The sequence below is a fragment of the Dama dama genome, chromosome 26 (genome assembly GCF_033118175.1).
Source record: "Dama dama isolate Ldn47 chromosome 26, ASM3311817v1, whole genome shotgun sequence".
Taxonomy (NCBI): Eukaryota; Metazoa; Chordata; class Mammalia; order Artiodactyla; family Cervidae; genus Dama; species Dama dama.
The window spans coordinates 21,834,218-21,851,021 of record NC_083706.1 but is presented as its reverse complement, the minus strand read 5'-3'; the positions used below and the strand labels follow the sequence as shown (position 1 = coordinate 21,851,021).

Here is a 16,804-nt window from a genome sequence, read left to right as displayed (position 1 = left end):
GTGTCCTAAGAAATACATGTAGTCAAATGCATCCGATGTAATCTAAGAAAAAGAGGAACAAAATGATCTCACTCAAAGTTCAAGTTGGCTTACTGAACTTTTTCAGTCCATTCATATATGAGAACCATGTTTCCATCTATTGTTCATTTACATGCCTTTTGAAAGGAGATGTTAAGCAAGACTTTCACGAGTTAACCAAATTTTAAAAAAATATTTAAATTGAGCACAACAGTAGTTTCATTGTGATATGGTCCCCCATGCTCTCTCTTTACTCACTGAGCGTTAGCTTTTCCTGTTTATAGTTCCTTTTAGTTGAAAACATACATAGCTTCAGCTTTAAAAGGTAATTATAAGAGAGTGCTTGTTTGACTGCCGTATAACTCATGTATATTTTGATTGCAGTCGTTACTGTTTTGTTGGCCTAATATTTCTTTCGGGTAACTTTCTTAGGACTATAAAGCAATAAGAAGTGGATTTAACAACAGTTAAGTTAATACTCTGTTTGAGAGAAGGAAGAACAGTCCCTTGTTCTTTGAAGTACTAGAGGATTATGTAGTAGTTATTGAAATTTTTAAAAAAGGGAAAGAAAGCTCTAGCCGCTTCAAGTGTGATTTAATAGTTCAACGGCCATGTGTATGTCCATGTTTGAGCCATCATTCTGTTCCCATTATATCTTTCTATTAGGCCATGCTTTGCGCCTGTTTGATCTCTTTTGCTTGCTTTGATGCGTAACTTTTATTGTCACCTGTATGCAGCATGCTGCCAGGGTCCTCAAGCAGTAATTGTTGGGTGCTCACTCTGTACGAAATTGCTCTATCAATTATGGTGCAATACGCAATAGAGCTCCTGAGATTAAGAGAACTGACCCTGAGACATGCAACGGTGTCTTTCAGCCCTGAGAAAACTTCCATATGACATTAGTCTTGGCCAAAGCTTTAAAAGTATTAACAACATTATTCTGTTGGGAAAAAATAACATGGCATGTTTTCTTCATGTGAAAGAAAATAATTTTTTCTTGCCTTCACAGATAAATCTCCTCATTTCCTCCGTCTGGGGGACGTAGAGGTCAATGCAGGGCAGAATGCTACTTTTCAATGTATTGCTACAGGGAGAGATGCTGTGCATAACAAGTTATGGCTGCAGGTAAGGCCACGTGGCAGCTGAGCTAAAGAGTACACTTGATTTTCAAAAAAAAAAAATCACAAATTATTTTTCCTTGTATGTGTGTGGTGGGCATGGGAGGATGGAGTGTAGTGAGTCTATGTGTGTGACAGGTTGTCTTTTCTGTAGGTTTAATATAATTGACTGCAGATTCATTTCAGATAGTTCCATTTTTGGAATATGAATATGTGTAATTAATAGGTGTTTGGGTTAGTTCCTTGTGAAACCTAATGATTCTCCAATGTTATGTCCAAACTGTAAAAACAATTTTTCTAGATTCATTCAAAAATGGAAAAAAATGAAAAATATCTCATTTAATATTTTGAGAGCTCCACTTATAAGAGCATAGTCCTTAAGTAGGAGCTGTCATACTGATAAATTTTTTCAAAAGTGTTTTAAGAAATCTTTGGAAATGTTTCTGGAAATGTGAATCGGAAGAGAGCCAATTAAATTATTTTCAGGATGTTTTTTGTGGGGGGGTTAATCACAGACCTGAGGACAAGATGTTTGCGGTGCACATATTAAATTTGCAGTAAATGTGTATATAGTGAATCACAGTTTAGCATACATGTTGGGAAAATAAATGGTGCATATAAAGAACTTTAAAGGAATCTGTGAGAAAACAGTGACTAAGGAATGTGCCGTGCCTTCAGAGAGTCATCTGTCAATCCTGGGGCAGAGGTTGGTGGGAGGGGCTGAGAGCAGCTCTAAAGCCTTGAGTCTGGACTCAGGACTGATGACTGTTGATCTAAATATTTGAAGCTAGAATGTAAGTAATATCCTCTGAGCACCTTTATTATTGTTATTATTATTTAATTCTTATTTGCATCAGAATGAGGAAAGGGGTTTAATTAGTTAGAGTTTTAAATTCCTGAGAATGTCAGTAGAGACCAAAAAGGAAAATCATTAGCTTACTTTCTTGAACATAGACATCAGGCTTTATTTTATGATACCTTTAGGGAGGTAACATTAATGTTGAGGGTCATCATTAGTGTTGAGGTAACATTAGTGTTGAGGGTTGCAGGAGGTTGGAGTAATGATTATAAGAAATAATTATTAAAATCATTCCTAGTATAATGCCTGGTATTGTACTGGGTGTTATAAATGTGTTTTTTCATTCAATTCCCACATCCACTCTAATGTTAATAATAGATATATTTCATATAAATCTAATTATCACTTTTGTCATTTATTTGATATGTGGGTATTAGGATAGCATCTTGAATATGTGTAAAGGAAATAAAGTCTCTCCTTTTTTTTAACCCTGTGATTATCCTAATTTCCCCCACAGATATAGAAGTATAAGATAATTCTTCCTGTAGTGTGCTCTATAATGTGCAACCTGTTTTATTATCTAAACATCAAATCACAATCCTTCTTACTTTCTCTCTCAGCCTAAATAGTGCTAAGAATGTGTTTAGATATATTTTCTAATTATTTTGCTAATTGTTTTTCATTTAGTTAGGAACATTCTTGGCATTTTATTTTAATTGTGATCTGTATACTCTTGTCTTGGAGAACGAGAGACTCTGTAGTCTGCCCCTGGTTTTATGCTCCAGGATTTAATGTGACATTGAAATAAAAAGGGTTTTGTATACTTCAATACCAGTTTCCTTGTGGCAACAAAGACTTTCTGGCCCTCCTGCTCTGAGTGGGTTCTCATTTATTATTTTTTAGATTGACTCATTTCGCTATAGTTTTAATAAATTTTCTTCTTGTCCTTTTTCAAATAAAGATGAAAGATAAAAATACTCTGATTTCTATTCAACTTTCTCTTTTCTCTTCTTTCTCTTTACATTTTCCAATGTGAATTTGTGGATTTCTTGTCTATTTTGACATTGCCCAGTTCTTCATCAGTTTACATACTTATTCGTGAAAAAGTTTTCCTGCCTTTTCCAATAATAGACCAGTTAAATTACAATAATGTCTTCTCTCAAATCATTCTTCTCTATATTTAAGATGTATTGAAAATTATCAATTGCCTAGTTTAAGAATGTTTTCAAAGAAACAAGATTGAACTGTAGAGATAAAGTTGTAGATATATACATATAATTGATATCTGTATCTGTATAGAGTAAGTGAATCAAAAAGTGGCCAATAATTTTTTAAAAAATGATCCATCTTTTGCAAAAGTAGTAGAAATATAATAAAGGAGGAAGAAACTTGATTCCACAGTGAATCTACAATGCAATACATAGAAACAGATGTCAAGTTATTTTTGCTTGGTGTAGAAAAACCTTCTAAAGGTCGAGAGGCCCAGTTCTTAATTCTAACTGTTTAATTCTTATAACCCAGTTAATCGTGTGTGCTTGGAGAATTCATTAAACTCTTCCAGGCCTCAGTAAAAGGAGATGTGGGTAGAGATCAAAATCACTTCCAACTTTAAGATGAAAACCAGGCCTTTATATTATTTTTGATGGTCTGAAACATGGCCTTGATAATTTTTTTTCTGTTGTTGTTTGAAGAAGCAATGTAAAAATTTTAAGTTATTAGTTTTGTATGGGGAAAAAAGTGAAAGTGAAATTGAAGTCGATCAGTTCTGTCTGACTCTTTGCAACCCCATGGACCGTAGCCTACGAGGCTCCTCCATCCATGGAATTTTCCAGGCAAGATTACTGGAATGGGTTGCCATTTCCTTCTCCATGGGGAAAAAATCATGCCTTAAGTTAAATATCACTGTGAGAACAACTGCTGCTTAAAGTCTCTGCTGACTGCTATGAATGTCTGAAATGACTCAGAATGAAAGGCCTTTGCATTCTGTTGCAAAAATAATGGAATAATGGAGTAGCAGTAGTATACCTGTCATGGTCAGGTGTAAAAAAGCCAGCCATCAACTTTTTGTGTCCTCCAAATCATCTATATTATGTAACGTGTGTGCTTGCTCAGTTGCTCAGTATGTCTGACTCTTTTTGACCCCTAGACTGTAGCCAGCCAGGTTCCTCTGTCCATGGAAATTTCCTGTCAAGAATAGTGAAGTGGGTTGCCATCTCCTACTTCAAGGGATCTTCCCGACCCAGGGATGGAACCCATGTCTCTTGCATCTCTCGCATTGGCAGGCAGATTCTTAGCACAGCCTCCAATGCACTGCCTAGAAAGCCCACACCATTGGGCTTTCTTGAGCTGCAATTGTTAAATGTTTTAATATAGGGTAAAAGAACAAAAACTAGAAAAGCTTCCAATTTTCTATTTTAAATGAAAAATGATACACTACAACTGCCATGAATACATGATCAGTTCAGTTCAGTCGCTCAGGCGTGTCCAACTCTTTGCAATCCCATGATGCCAGACCTCCCTGTCCATCAACAACTCCTAGAGTTTACTCAGACTCAAGACCATTGAATTGGTGGTACCATCCAACCATCTCATCCTCTGTTGTCCAGTGCTCCTTCTGCCTTCAATCTTTCCCAGCATCAGGGTCTTTTCAAATGAGGCAGTTCTCATCAGGTGGCGAGAGTATTGGAGTCTCAGGTTCAGCATCAGTCCTTCCAATGATTATTCATTTAGGATGGACTGGTTGGATCTCCTTGCTGTCCAAGGGACTCTCAAAGAGTCTTCTCAAACACCACACTTCAAAAGCATCAATTCTTTGGCACTCAGCTTTCTTTATAGTCCAACCCTTACGTCCATACATGACTACTGGAAAAACCATATATTTGACTAGACAGAACTTTGTTGACAAAGTAATGTCTCTGCTTTTTTTTTCTTTTTTTATTAGTTGGAGGCTAATTACTTTACAATATTGTAGTGGTTTTTGTCATACAGTGACATGAATTAGCCATGGATTTACATGTATTCCCCATCCGGATCCCCCCTCCCACCTCCCTCTCTACCCGATCCCTCTGGGTCTTCCCAGTGCACCAGGCCCAAACACTTGTGCTCATGCACCCAACCTGGGCTGGTGATCTATTTCATCCTAGATAATATACATGTTTTGATGCTGTTCTCTCGAAACATCCCACCCTCGCCTTCTCCCACAGCGTCCAAAATTCTGTTCTGTACATCTGTGTCTCTTTTTCTGTTTTGCATATAGGGTTATCATTACCATCTTTCTAATTTCCATATATATGTGTTAGTATACTGTATTGGTCTTTATCTTTCTGGCTTACTTCACTCTGTATAATGGGCTCCAGTTTCATCCATCTCATTAGAACTGATTCAAATGAATTCTTTTCAATGACTGAGTAATATTCCATGGTGTATATGTACCACAGCTTCCTTATCCATTCATCTGCTGTTGGGCATCTAGGTTGCTTCCATGTCCTGGCTATTATAAACAGTGCTGCGATGAACACTGGGGTGCACGTGTCTCTTTCAGATCTGGTTTCCTCAGTGTGTATGCCCAGAAGTGGGATTGCTGGGTCATATGGCAGTTCTATTTCCAGTTTTTAAAGAAATCTCCACACTGTTCTCCATAGCGGCTGTACTAGTTTGCATTCCCACCAACAGTGTAAGAGGGTTCCCTTTTCTCCACACCCTCTCCAGCATTTATTGCTTGTAGACTTTTGGATAGCAGCCATCCTGACTGGCGTGTAATGGTACCTCATTGTGGTTTTGATTTGCACTTCTCTGAGAATGAGTGATGTTGAGCATCTTTTCATGTGTTTGTTAGCCATCTGTATGTCTTCTTTGGAGAAATGTCTGTTTAGTTCTTTGGCCCATTTTTTGATTGGGTCATTTATTTTTCTGGAATTGAGCTGCAGGAGTTGCTTGTATATTTTTCAGATTAATCCTTTGTCTGTTTCTTCATTTGCTATTATTTTCTCCCAATCTGAGGGCTGTCTTTTCACCTTGCTTATAGTTTCCTTTGTTGTGCAAAAGCTTTTAAGTGTCATTAGGTCCCATTTGTTTATTTTTGCTTTTATTGCCAATATTCTGGGATGTGGGTCATAGAGGATCCTGCTGTGATTTATGTCGGAGAGTGTTTTGGCTATGTTCTCCTCTAGGAGCTTATAGTTTCTGATCTTACATTTAGATCTTTAATCCATTTTGAGTTTATTTTTGTGTATGGTGTTAGAAAGTGTTCTAGTTTCATTCTTTTACAAGTGGTTGACCAGTTTTCCCAGCACCACTTGTTAAAGAGGTTGTCTTTTTTCCATTGTATATCCTTGCCTCCTTTGTCAAAGATAAGGTGTCCATAGGTTCGTGGATTTGTCTCTGGGCTTTCTATTCTGTTCCATTGATCTATATTTCTGTCTTTGTGCCAGTACCATCCTGTCATGATGACTGTGGCTTTATAGTAGAGTCTGAAGTCAGGCAGGTTGATTCCTCCAGTTCCATTCTTCTTTCTCAAGATTACTTTGGCTATTCGAGGTTTTTTGTATTTCCATACAAATTGTGAAATTATTTGTTCTAGTTCCCTGAAAAATACCATTGGTAGCTTGATAGGGATTACATTGAATCTATAGATTGCTTTGGGTAGTACAGCCATTTTGACAATATTGATTTTTCCAATCCATGAACACGGTATGTTTCTCCATCTGTTTGTGTCCTCTTTGATTTCTTTCATCAGTGTTTTATAGTTTTCTATGTATAGGTCTTTTGTTTCTTTAGGTAGATATACTCCTAAGTATTTTATTCTTTTTGTTGCAATGGTGAATGGTATTGTTTCCTTAATTTCTCTTTCTGTTTTCTCATTGTCAGTGTATAGGAATGCAAGGGATTTTTCTATGTTAATTATTTCCTACAACTTTACTATATTCATTGATTAGCTGTAGTAATTTTCTGGTAGAGTCTTTAGGGTTTTCTGTGTAGAGGATCATGTCATCTGCAAACAGCGAGAGTTTCACTTTTTTTGCAAACTGGATTCCTTTTATTTCTTTTTCTGCTCTGATTGCTGTGGCCAAAACTTCCAACACTATGTTGAATAGTAGTGGTGAGAGTGGGCACCCTTGTCTTGTTCCTGATTTCAGGGGAAATGCTTTCAATTTTTCACCATTGAGGGTGATGCTTGCTGTGGGTTTGTCATATATAGCTTTTATTATGTTGAGGTATGTTCCTTCTATTCCTGCTTTTTGGAGAGTTTTGATCATAAATGGATGTTGAATTTTCTCAAAGGCTTTTTCTGCATCTTTTGAGATAATCATATGGTTTTTCAATTTGTTAATGTGGTGTATTACATTGATTGATTTGCAGATATTAAAGAATCCTTGCATTCCTGGGATAAAGCCCACTTGGACATGGTGTATGATTTTTTTAATATGTTGTTGGATTCTGTTTGCTGGAATTTTGTTAAGGAATTTTGCATCTATGTTCATCAGTGATATTGGCCTGTAGTTTTCTTTTTTTGTGGCATCTTTGTCTGGTTTTGGAATTAGGGTGATGGTGGCCTCATAGAATGAGTTTGGAAGTTTACCTTCTTCAATTTTCTGGAAGAGTTTGAGTAAGATAGGTGTTAGCTCTTCTCTAAATTTTTGGTAGAATTCAGCTGTGAAGCCATCTGGTCCTGGGCTTTTGTTTGCTGGAAGATTTCTGATTACAGTTTTGATTTCCTTGCTTGTGATGGGTCTGTTAAGATCTTCTATTTCTTCCTGGTTCAGTTTTGGAAAGTTATACTTTTCTAAGAATTTGTCCATTTCATCCAAGTTGTCCATTTTATTGGCATAGAGCTGCTGGTAGTAGTCTCTTATGATCCTATGTATTTCAGTGTTGTCTGTTGTGATCTCTCCATTTTCATTTCTAATTTTGTTAATTTGGTTCTTCTCCCTTTGTTTCTTAATGAGTCTTGCTAATGGTTTGTCAATTTTGTTTATTTTTTCAAAAAACCAGCTTTTAGCTTTGTTGATTTTTGCTATGGTCTCTTTAGTTTCTTTTGCATTTATTTCACCCTAATTTTTAAGATTTCTTTCCTTCTACTAACCCTGGGGTTCTTCATTTCTTCCTTCTCTAGTTGCTAATTTACATGTAGAGTTAGGTTACTTATTTGACCTTTTTCTTGTTTCTTGTTGTAAGCCTGTAATGCTATGAACCTTCCCCTTAGCACTGCTTTTACAGTGTCCCATAGGTTTTGGGTTGTTGTGTTTTCATTTTCATTCATTTCTATGCAGATTTTGATTTCTTTTTTGATTTCTTCTATGATTTGTTAGTTATTCAAAGCATGTTATTTAGCCTCCATATGTTTGAATTTTTAACCATTTTTTTCCTGTAATTGAGATCTAATCTTACTGCGCTGTGGTCAGAAAAGATGACTGGAATGATTTCAATTTTTTTGAATTTACCAAGACTAGATTTATGGCCCAGGATGTGATCTATTCTGGAGACGGTTCCTTGTGCACTTGAGAAAAAGGTGAAGTTTATTGTTTTGGGGTGAAATGTCCTATAGATATCAATTAGGTCTAGCTGGTACATTGTGTCAGTTAAAGTTTGTGTTTCCTTGTTAATTTTCTGTTTAGTTGATCCGTCCATATTTGTGAGTGGGGTATTAAAGTCTCCCACTATTATTGTGTTACTACTAATTTCCTATTTCATACTCGTTAGCATTTGCCTTACATATTGCGGTGCTCCTATGTTGGGTGCATATATATTCATAACTGTTATACCTTCTTCTTGGATTGAACCTTTGATCATTATTAGTGTCCTTATTTGTCTCTTTTCACAGCCTTTATTTGAAAGTCTATTTTATCTGATATTAGTATTGCGACTCCTGCTTTCTTTTGGTCTCCATTTGCATGAAATATTTTTTTCCAGCCCTTCACTTTTAGTCTGTATGTGTCCCTTGTTTTGAGGTGGGTCTCTTGTAGACAGCATATATAGGGGACTTGGTTTTGTATCCATTCAGCCAATCTTTGTCTTTTGGTTGGGGCATTCAACCCATTTACATTTAAGGTAATTATTGATAGGTGTGGTCCCGTTGCCATTTACTTTGTTGTTTTGGGTTCACGTTTCTACAACCTTTCTATGTTTCCTGTCTAGAGATCCTTTAGCATTTGTTGAAGAGCTGGTTTGGTGGTGCTGAATTCTCTCAGCTTTTGCTTGTCTGTAATCTTTTGAATTCTCCTTCATATCTGAATGAGATCCTTGCTGGATACAGTAATCTAGGTGGTAGGTTATTCTCTTTCATTACTTTCAGTACATCCTGCCATTTCCTTCTGGCCTGACAGGTTTCTATTGATAGATCAGCTGTTATCCTTATGGGAATCCCTTTGTGTGTTATTTGTTGTTTCTCCCTTGCTGCTTTGAATATTTGTTCTTTGTGTTTGATCTTTGTTAATTTGATTAATATGTGTCTTGGGGTGTTTCGCCTTGGGTTTATCCTGTTTGGGACTCTCTGGGTTTCTTGCACTTGGGTGGCTATTTCCTTCCCCATGTTAGGGAAGTTTTTGGCTATTATCTCCTTGAGTATCTTCTCACGGCCTTTCTTTTTGTCTTTTTCCTCTGGGACTCCTATGATTCGAATGTTGGGGCGTTTCACATTTCCCCAGAGGTCCCTGAGGTTGTCCTCATTTCTTTTGATTCTTTTTTCTTTTTTCCTCTCTGCTTCATTTATTTCCACCATTTTATCTTCTACCTCACTTATCCTATCTTCTGTCTCTGTTATTCTACTCTTGGTTCCCTCCAGAGTGTTTTTGATCTCATTTATTGAGTTATTCATTTTTAATTGACTCTTGTTTATTTCTTCTATGTCCTTATTGAACATTTCTTGCATCTTCTCAATCTTTGTCCCCAGGCTATTCATCTGTAACTCCATTTTGTTTTCAAGATTTTGGATCATTTTTATTATCATTATTCTAAATTCTTTTTCAGGTAGATTCCCTATCTCCTCCTCTTTTGTTTGACTTGGTGGGCATTTTTCATGTTCCTTTACCTGTTGGGTATTTCTCTGCCTTTTCATCTTGTTTAGATTGCTGTGTCTGTAATGGGCTTTTTGCATTCTGGTGGTCTGTGGTTTTTTTTTATTGTGGAGGTTTCACCTAGTGGGTCGGGTTGCACGATTGGCTTGTCAAGGTTTCCTGGTTAGGGAAGCTTGCGTCGGTGTTCTGGTGTGTAGAACTGGATTTTTTCTCTCTGGAGTGCAATGGAGTGTCCAGTAATGAGTTTTGCGATGGCTCTATGTGTTAGGTGTGACTTTGGGCAGCCTGTATGTTGACGTTCAGGGCTATGTTCCTGCGTTGCTAAAGAATTTGTGTGGTATGTCTTGCTCTGGAACTTACCAGCTCATGGGTGGTGGTTGGTTTCAGTGTAGGTATGGAGGCTTTTGGATGGTCTCTTATTACTTAAATTTCGTGTAGTCAGGAGTTTTCTGGTGTTCTCAGGTTTTGGGCTTAAGTCTCGTGCCTCTGAATTTCAGTCTTATTCTTCCAGTAGTCTCAAGACTTCTCCACCTTTACATCACTGATAATAAAACTTCTAGGTTAATGGTGAAAAGATTCTCCCCCGTTAGGGACACCCAGAGAGGTTCACAGAGTTACATGAAGAAGAGGAGAGGGAGGAAGGAGATAGAGATGAGCAGGAGGAGAAAAAGGGGGACTCAAGAGGAGAGAGACAGATCTACGCAGTTGTCTGTTCCCAGAGTGTTCTCCGTAGCCCAGACACCCACAAAGATTCACCGAATTGGATTGGGAAGAGAAGGGGAAAGGAGGAAATAGAGGTGTTCTGAGGTAGAAAACGGAGAGTCAAGATTGGGAGAGAATAATCAACACCCTCCTGAATAAAAATGGGAACTGAATATTGAATTCTTCAATGTCCAAAATTTATATCAATACTGAAAAACAAGGATTAAAAATCTAGAGTAGAGGTTAGACTCTTAAAAATACAATATTAAAAACAAAAACAAAAACACAAAAAATTTTAGAAATATATATGAAGTTCAGTTTAAAAATAGGGCTTCTCTTTTTTTTTTGGCAAGGTTATAGTGAAATGAAAATGAAAATTAAGGAGTAATAGAGGAGTAATAGAGGACTTTTAAAGAAAATAAGAGAAAAAACAAAAAAGAAAAAAAATTTTTCCCTAATTAAAAAAATCGTAAAAGTATATGAAAATGAAAGTTAAGGAGTAATGGGGGAGTAATTGGGAATTTTAAAAGAAAATAAAATAGAAAAAATAAAAAAGAGAAGAAAAGAGAAAAAAAATTTTTTTTAATTAAAAAAAAAAAGTAAAAATATATCTAGGAGTTTCTCTGGAGCTGTTGCGGTCAGTGTGGGTTCGGCTCAGTTTCAGATAGCTCGTCGATCCAGCTTACACTTCTCAATATCTACAGGCCCCTTTCCGGTGTAGTCGGTGTTTTCTACAGGGATTTTAATCTGTTGCACCGGTCCCTTCGGAAGCAGTTCCCTTTGTTTATTTGGCTTCTGATTGCCGGTCTCTTCAGTGCCTAATTTCCACCCTGACACAGGCGGACGGAGGTGGTCTCTTGTTCAGGTTGCTAGTTCCGTCGTGCTGTGGGGAGGGATGGGCGCTGCTTTCCCCATCTGCGCTGCTCAGGCTCCCGGCTGCTCTATATGGCGCGGGCCCTGCGCTGTGTGCAGTTCCAGCCCTCGGGTGTTCCACAAAAGCGCGGACTCGGCTGCGCCTGCGTTTTGTGCCTTCCCCGCCCGAGCAGCTCAGGCAGCCGGGAGCTTGAGGGGCGCACTCTCCCTGGGTGCGCGCGCCTTCTCCCCTCCGCGGCCCCAGCCTCAGTTTCCGCCTGCGCCTGTTGGGTGCCGTGTCTCGCCGTGACCCTCCCAGCGGATGTCGACCATCCAGAATCTCAGGAGGTCTTTGCTTAGAACCTGGAGGCCTGTTTGCAGTGCGGCAGGGGATGCGGTCCTTGGGGCCGAGCCTGCCCCTTCCCCTCCCCCCTGCCTCCTGCCTCCGGTGGGGGATGGACCAGTCCGCCACAGGCTAGCTCTTCTCTGGAATTTCTCAGTCCCTTTGTTCTGCGAACGGCCGGCAGTGTGTTCGGGCAGGTTAATTTTCTCTCTCTCTCTCTTGCTGTCCCACAGTTAAAGTTGCTATCTCATGTTAGGTCCCTCAGATTGCTCTCAGGACCTTCCGGCCGGTCCTTACCCTAAGCAATGCCACCCGCGCCCCTCTGTTCCGCCCCCACTTGCTGGTGGCGGATGCGGGCGTCTGGGGTACTTTTCCGCTGGGAGTTGCTTTTAGGCACGTAATCTGTGGGTTTTATTTTTCCTCCCAGTTAGGTTGCCCTCCAAGATTAGAAAACTTCCCCCAGACCCGCCAGTGCGAGGGTTTCCTGGTGTTTGGAAACTTTCTCTATTAAGACTCCCTTCCCGGGATGGGTCTCCATCCCTAGCTCTTTTGTCTCTCTTTTTATCTTTTATATTTTGTCCTACCTCCTTTTGAAGACAATGGGCTGATTTTCTGGGCGCTTCATGTCTTCTGCTAGCAATCACAAGTTGTTTTGTGAAGTTTGCTCAGCGTTCAATTGTTATTTCCATGAATTTGTAGGGGAGAAAGTGGTCTCCCCGTCCTATTCCTCCGCCATCTTGGCTCCTCCTGTCTCTACTTTTTAATATGCTATGTAGGTCGGTCATAACTTTCCTGCCAAGGAATAAGTGTCTTTTAATTTCATGGCTGCAGTCACCATTTGCAGTGATTTGGGAGCACAAAACAATAAAGTCTGTCACTGTTTCCACTGTTTCCCAGTCTGTTTGCATAAAGTGATGGGACCTGATGCCATGAACTTAGTTTTCTGAATATTGAGTTTTAAGTCAACTTTTTCACTCTCTTCTTTCACTTTCATCAAGAGGCTCTTTAGTTCCTCTTCACTTTCTGCCATAAGGGTGGTGCCATCTGTGTATCTGAGGTTATTGATATTTCTTCTGGCAATCTTGATTCCAGCTTGTGCTTCATCTAACCTAGTGTTTTTCATGATGTACTCTGCATATAAGTTAAATAAGCAGGGGGACAATATACAGCCTTGATGTACTCCTTTTCTGATTTGGAACCAGTCTGTTGTTCCATGTCCAGTTCTAACTGTTGCTTCCTGACCTGCATATAGATTTCTCAAGAGGCAGGTGAGGTGGTCTGGTACTCCCATCTCTTTAAGAATTTTCCACAGTTTATTGTGATCCACACAGTCAAAAGTTTTGGCATAGGCAATAAAGCAGAAGTAGATGTTTTTCTGGAACTTTCTTGCTTTTTCAGTCATCCAGCAGATATTGGCAATTTGATCTCTGGTTCCTCTGCCTTTTCTAAAACCGCCTTGAACATCTGGAAGTTCATGGTTCATGTATTGTCGAAACCTGACTTGGAGAATTTTGAGCACTACTTTGCTAGTGTGTGAGATGAGTGCAATTGTGCAGTAGTTTGAGCATTCTTTGGCATTGTTTTTCTTTGGGATTGGAATGAAAACTGACCATTTCCAGTCCTGTGGCCATTGCTGAGTTTTCCGAATTTGCTGACATATTGAGTGCAGCACTTTCACAGCATCATCTTTTAGGATTTGAAATAGCTTAACTGGAATTCCATCTCCTCTACTAGCTTTGTTTGTAGTGATGCTTCCTTGACTTTCCCTTTCCAGGATGTCTGACTCTAGGTGAGTGATCACAGCTTTGTGATTATCTGAGTTGTGATGATCATTTTTTATAGTTCTTCTGTGTATTCTGGCCACCTTTTCTTAATATCTTCTGCTTCTGTTAGGTCCATACCATTTCTGTTCTTTATGTGCCCATCTTTACATTTAAAGTTCTCTTGGTATCTCTAATTTTCTTGAAGAGATCTCTAGTCTTTCCCTTTCTTTTGATTTCCTCTCTTTGCATTGATCACTGAGGAAGGCTTTCTTATATCTTCTTGCTGTTCTTTGGAACTCTGCATTCAAATGGGTATATCTTTCCTTTTCTCCTTTGCCTTTCCCTTCTCTTGTCTTCATAACTATTTGTAAGGCCTCCTCAGACAACCGTTTTGGGTTTTTTGCATTTCTTTTTCATGGGGATCATCTTGATCACTGCCTCCTGCACAGTGTCACGAACCCCTGTTCATGTTTCTTCAGGCACTCTGTCTATCAGATCTAATCCCTTGAATCTTACTTGTTACTTCCACTGTATAAATGTAAGGGATTTGATTTAGGTCATACCTTAATTTTTAATGGTCTAGTGGTTTTCCCTACTTTCTTCAATTTAATTGTGAATTTGGCAATAAGGAGTTCATAATCTGAGCCATAGTCAGCTCCTGGTCTTGTTTTTGCTGACTGTATACAGCTTCTCCATCTTTGGCTGCAAAGAATATAACCGTTCAGATTTCGGTATTGACCATCTGGTGATGTCCATTTATAGAGTCTTCTCTTGTGTTGTTGGAAGAGGGTGTATGCTATGACCAGTGCGTTCTCTTGGCAAATCTCTACTAGCCTTTGCCCTCCTTCATTCTGTACCCCAAGGCGAAATTTGTCTGTTACTCCAGGTGTTTCTTGACTTCCTACTTTTGCATTCCAGTCCCCTATAATGAAAAGGACATCCTTTTTTAGACGTTAGTTCTAGAAGGTTTTGTAGGTCTTCATAGAACCGTTTAGCTTCTTCAGCATTATTGGTCGGGGCATAGACTTGGATTACTGTGATACTGATACTGTGATACGTTTGCCTTGGAAACGAACAGAGATCATTGTATTGTTGCGATTGCATCAAAATACTGCATTTTGGATCCTTTTGTTGACTAAGATGGCTACTCCATTTCTTCTAAGGGATTCTTGCCCACAATAATAGATATAATGGCCATCTGAGTTAAGTTCACCCATTCTAGTCCATTTTAGTTTGCTGATTCCTAAAGTTCACTCTTGCCATCTCCTGTTTGACCTCTTCCAATTTACCTTTATTCATAGACCTAACATTTCAGGTTCATGTGCAGTATTGCTCTTTACAGCATTGAACTTTACTTCCATCACCAGTCACATCCACAACTGGGTGTTGTTTTTGCTTTGTCTCCATCTTTTCTTTCTTTCTGGAGTTATTTCTCCACTAATATCCAGTAGCATATTGGGCACCTACTGACCTGGGGAGTTCATCTTTCAGTATCCTATCTTTTTGCTTTTCCATACTGGTCATGTAGTTCTTACAGCAAGAATACTGAAGTGATTTGCCATTCCCTTCTCCAGTAGACCACATTTTGTCAGAACTCTCCACCATCTTAGGTGGCCCTACACAGCATGGCTCATAGTTTCATTGAGTTAGACAAGGCTGTGGTCTGTGTTACCAGATTGACTGTGCCTTTCAAGAACTCCAAATCTGATTTTGAGTTCAGAAGGCCACTGTAACTCTATGAGGAAGTCAAGTGAGGATTTACAAACACCCCTCGTTTCTCTTTCCCCTTTCCATTGCAGTCAAAGAGAACTCTGATCGTGGTGGCGCTGAAGTGAGGATTTACAAACACCCCTCATTTCTCTTTCCCCTTTCCATTGCAGTCAAAGAGAACTCTGATCATGGTGGTGCTGGGAGGTGATCGCATTGATACAATATTTAAGGTAGTTTCATGTATACAAGGACTTCCTTCGTGGCTCAGTCAGTAAAGCATCTGCCTACAATGTGGGAGGCCTGGGTTCAATCCCCGGGTCAGAAAGATCTCCTGGAGAAGGAAATGACAACCCACTCCAGTACTCTTGCTTGGAAAATCCTATGGACAGAGGAGCCTGGTAGGCTACAGTCCATGGGGTCGCAAAGAGTCGGACACGACTGAGCGACTTCACTTTCACTATGTATACAAATATATTTAGAGAATAACTTCTCTCCATTTATTAATCCCGTATATCTCATATTTTATTTTGATTTTTAAAATTATCTTTAGCTTGCAATTGATATTTCAGTCATTTTATTGTTTAAAATGACATACCAATTAGGTAAAAAATGGAGCACAAAAAAGCAGATGCAATGAGTTACCTGAGATAATCTGGGATAATCCATAAGGCATATCATAGTGGTTTTGTTGTGTCTTTAATGAGGTTCTTTCCTGCATGGTCTAAGCTATAAAATTAGTCTTAGAAGTAGGTCATTCACTCTAACAGTTTAGAAAATAATGACAAGATATATAAGCCAAATTAACCTCCTTGTACATGCTGACTTAACGACTGATGCATGAAACAATATGGATGAATGTTTTTAAAGGTCCACTGAGTGTCAGCAAGGTATAAATCTGGTGAAATCATGAGGATTTATGGAACATCATTTTAAAAAGTATGTTATGCAGTTCATTGATGTAGGATAAGGCAATTAGGATAAAATCTTTAATTCCTCCTAGAGAACTTTCAAATTCCTTTTCTTTTGTAAAGCTCAGTGAAGTTGCTTTCATTCTAGATATGAACACCACTTTCTTTACAGCTTATAACTTGCAGTTTTTCCCATATGAATAGCTGTTTTTAATGTGTACAACAAGTTTTAGAACTATGCGTATTTTGTGTTCCTGAGAAACCCCAAGTGGTAAAGAATTTGTGAATCGTCACTAAAGGCTTATGGTAAAATCCAGATTATGAGAAACAAAATCACAAGTGAAATTTTAATGTACACTTGAATAAAATAAAATAATAAAAATGGGTGGTTATATTCCTGAGAGGCATCAGATAATTTGTTCAAAGGAAAGGTACAAAAATAGGTTGTATAATTTCGTGGGTTATAAAATTTATTTTATTGCAGTCTAATAACATGGGTAATAGATATGGCAATGGCAGGAAAAAGCATGTAAGCAAATAATAACTTGACATAGCAGTTCCAGGTATTTACATAAGATA

General features: G+C 38.6%; 1 protein-coding gene across 4 annotated transcripts in view; it reads left to right on the top strand.

Moving 5' to 3' along the window:
* PTPRK (protein tyrosine phosphatase receptor type K) overlaps window positions 1-16,804 on the top strand; it is a 611,833-nt gene that overhangs the window by 311,309 nt on the left and 283,720 nt on the right. For all 4 annotated transcript variants that reach the window (XM_061130449.1, XM_061130448.1, XM_061130452.1 and 1 more), the window contains exon 5: window positions 1,028-1,143. In XM_061130449.1, the coding sequence (XP_060986432.1) occupies window positions 1,028-1,143 (116 nt within the window). The remainder of the gene's footprint in view (window positions 1-1,027; window positions 1,144-16,804) is intronic.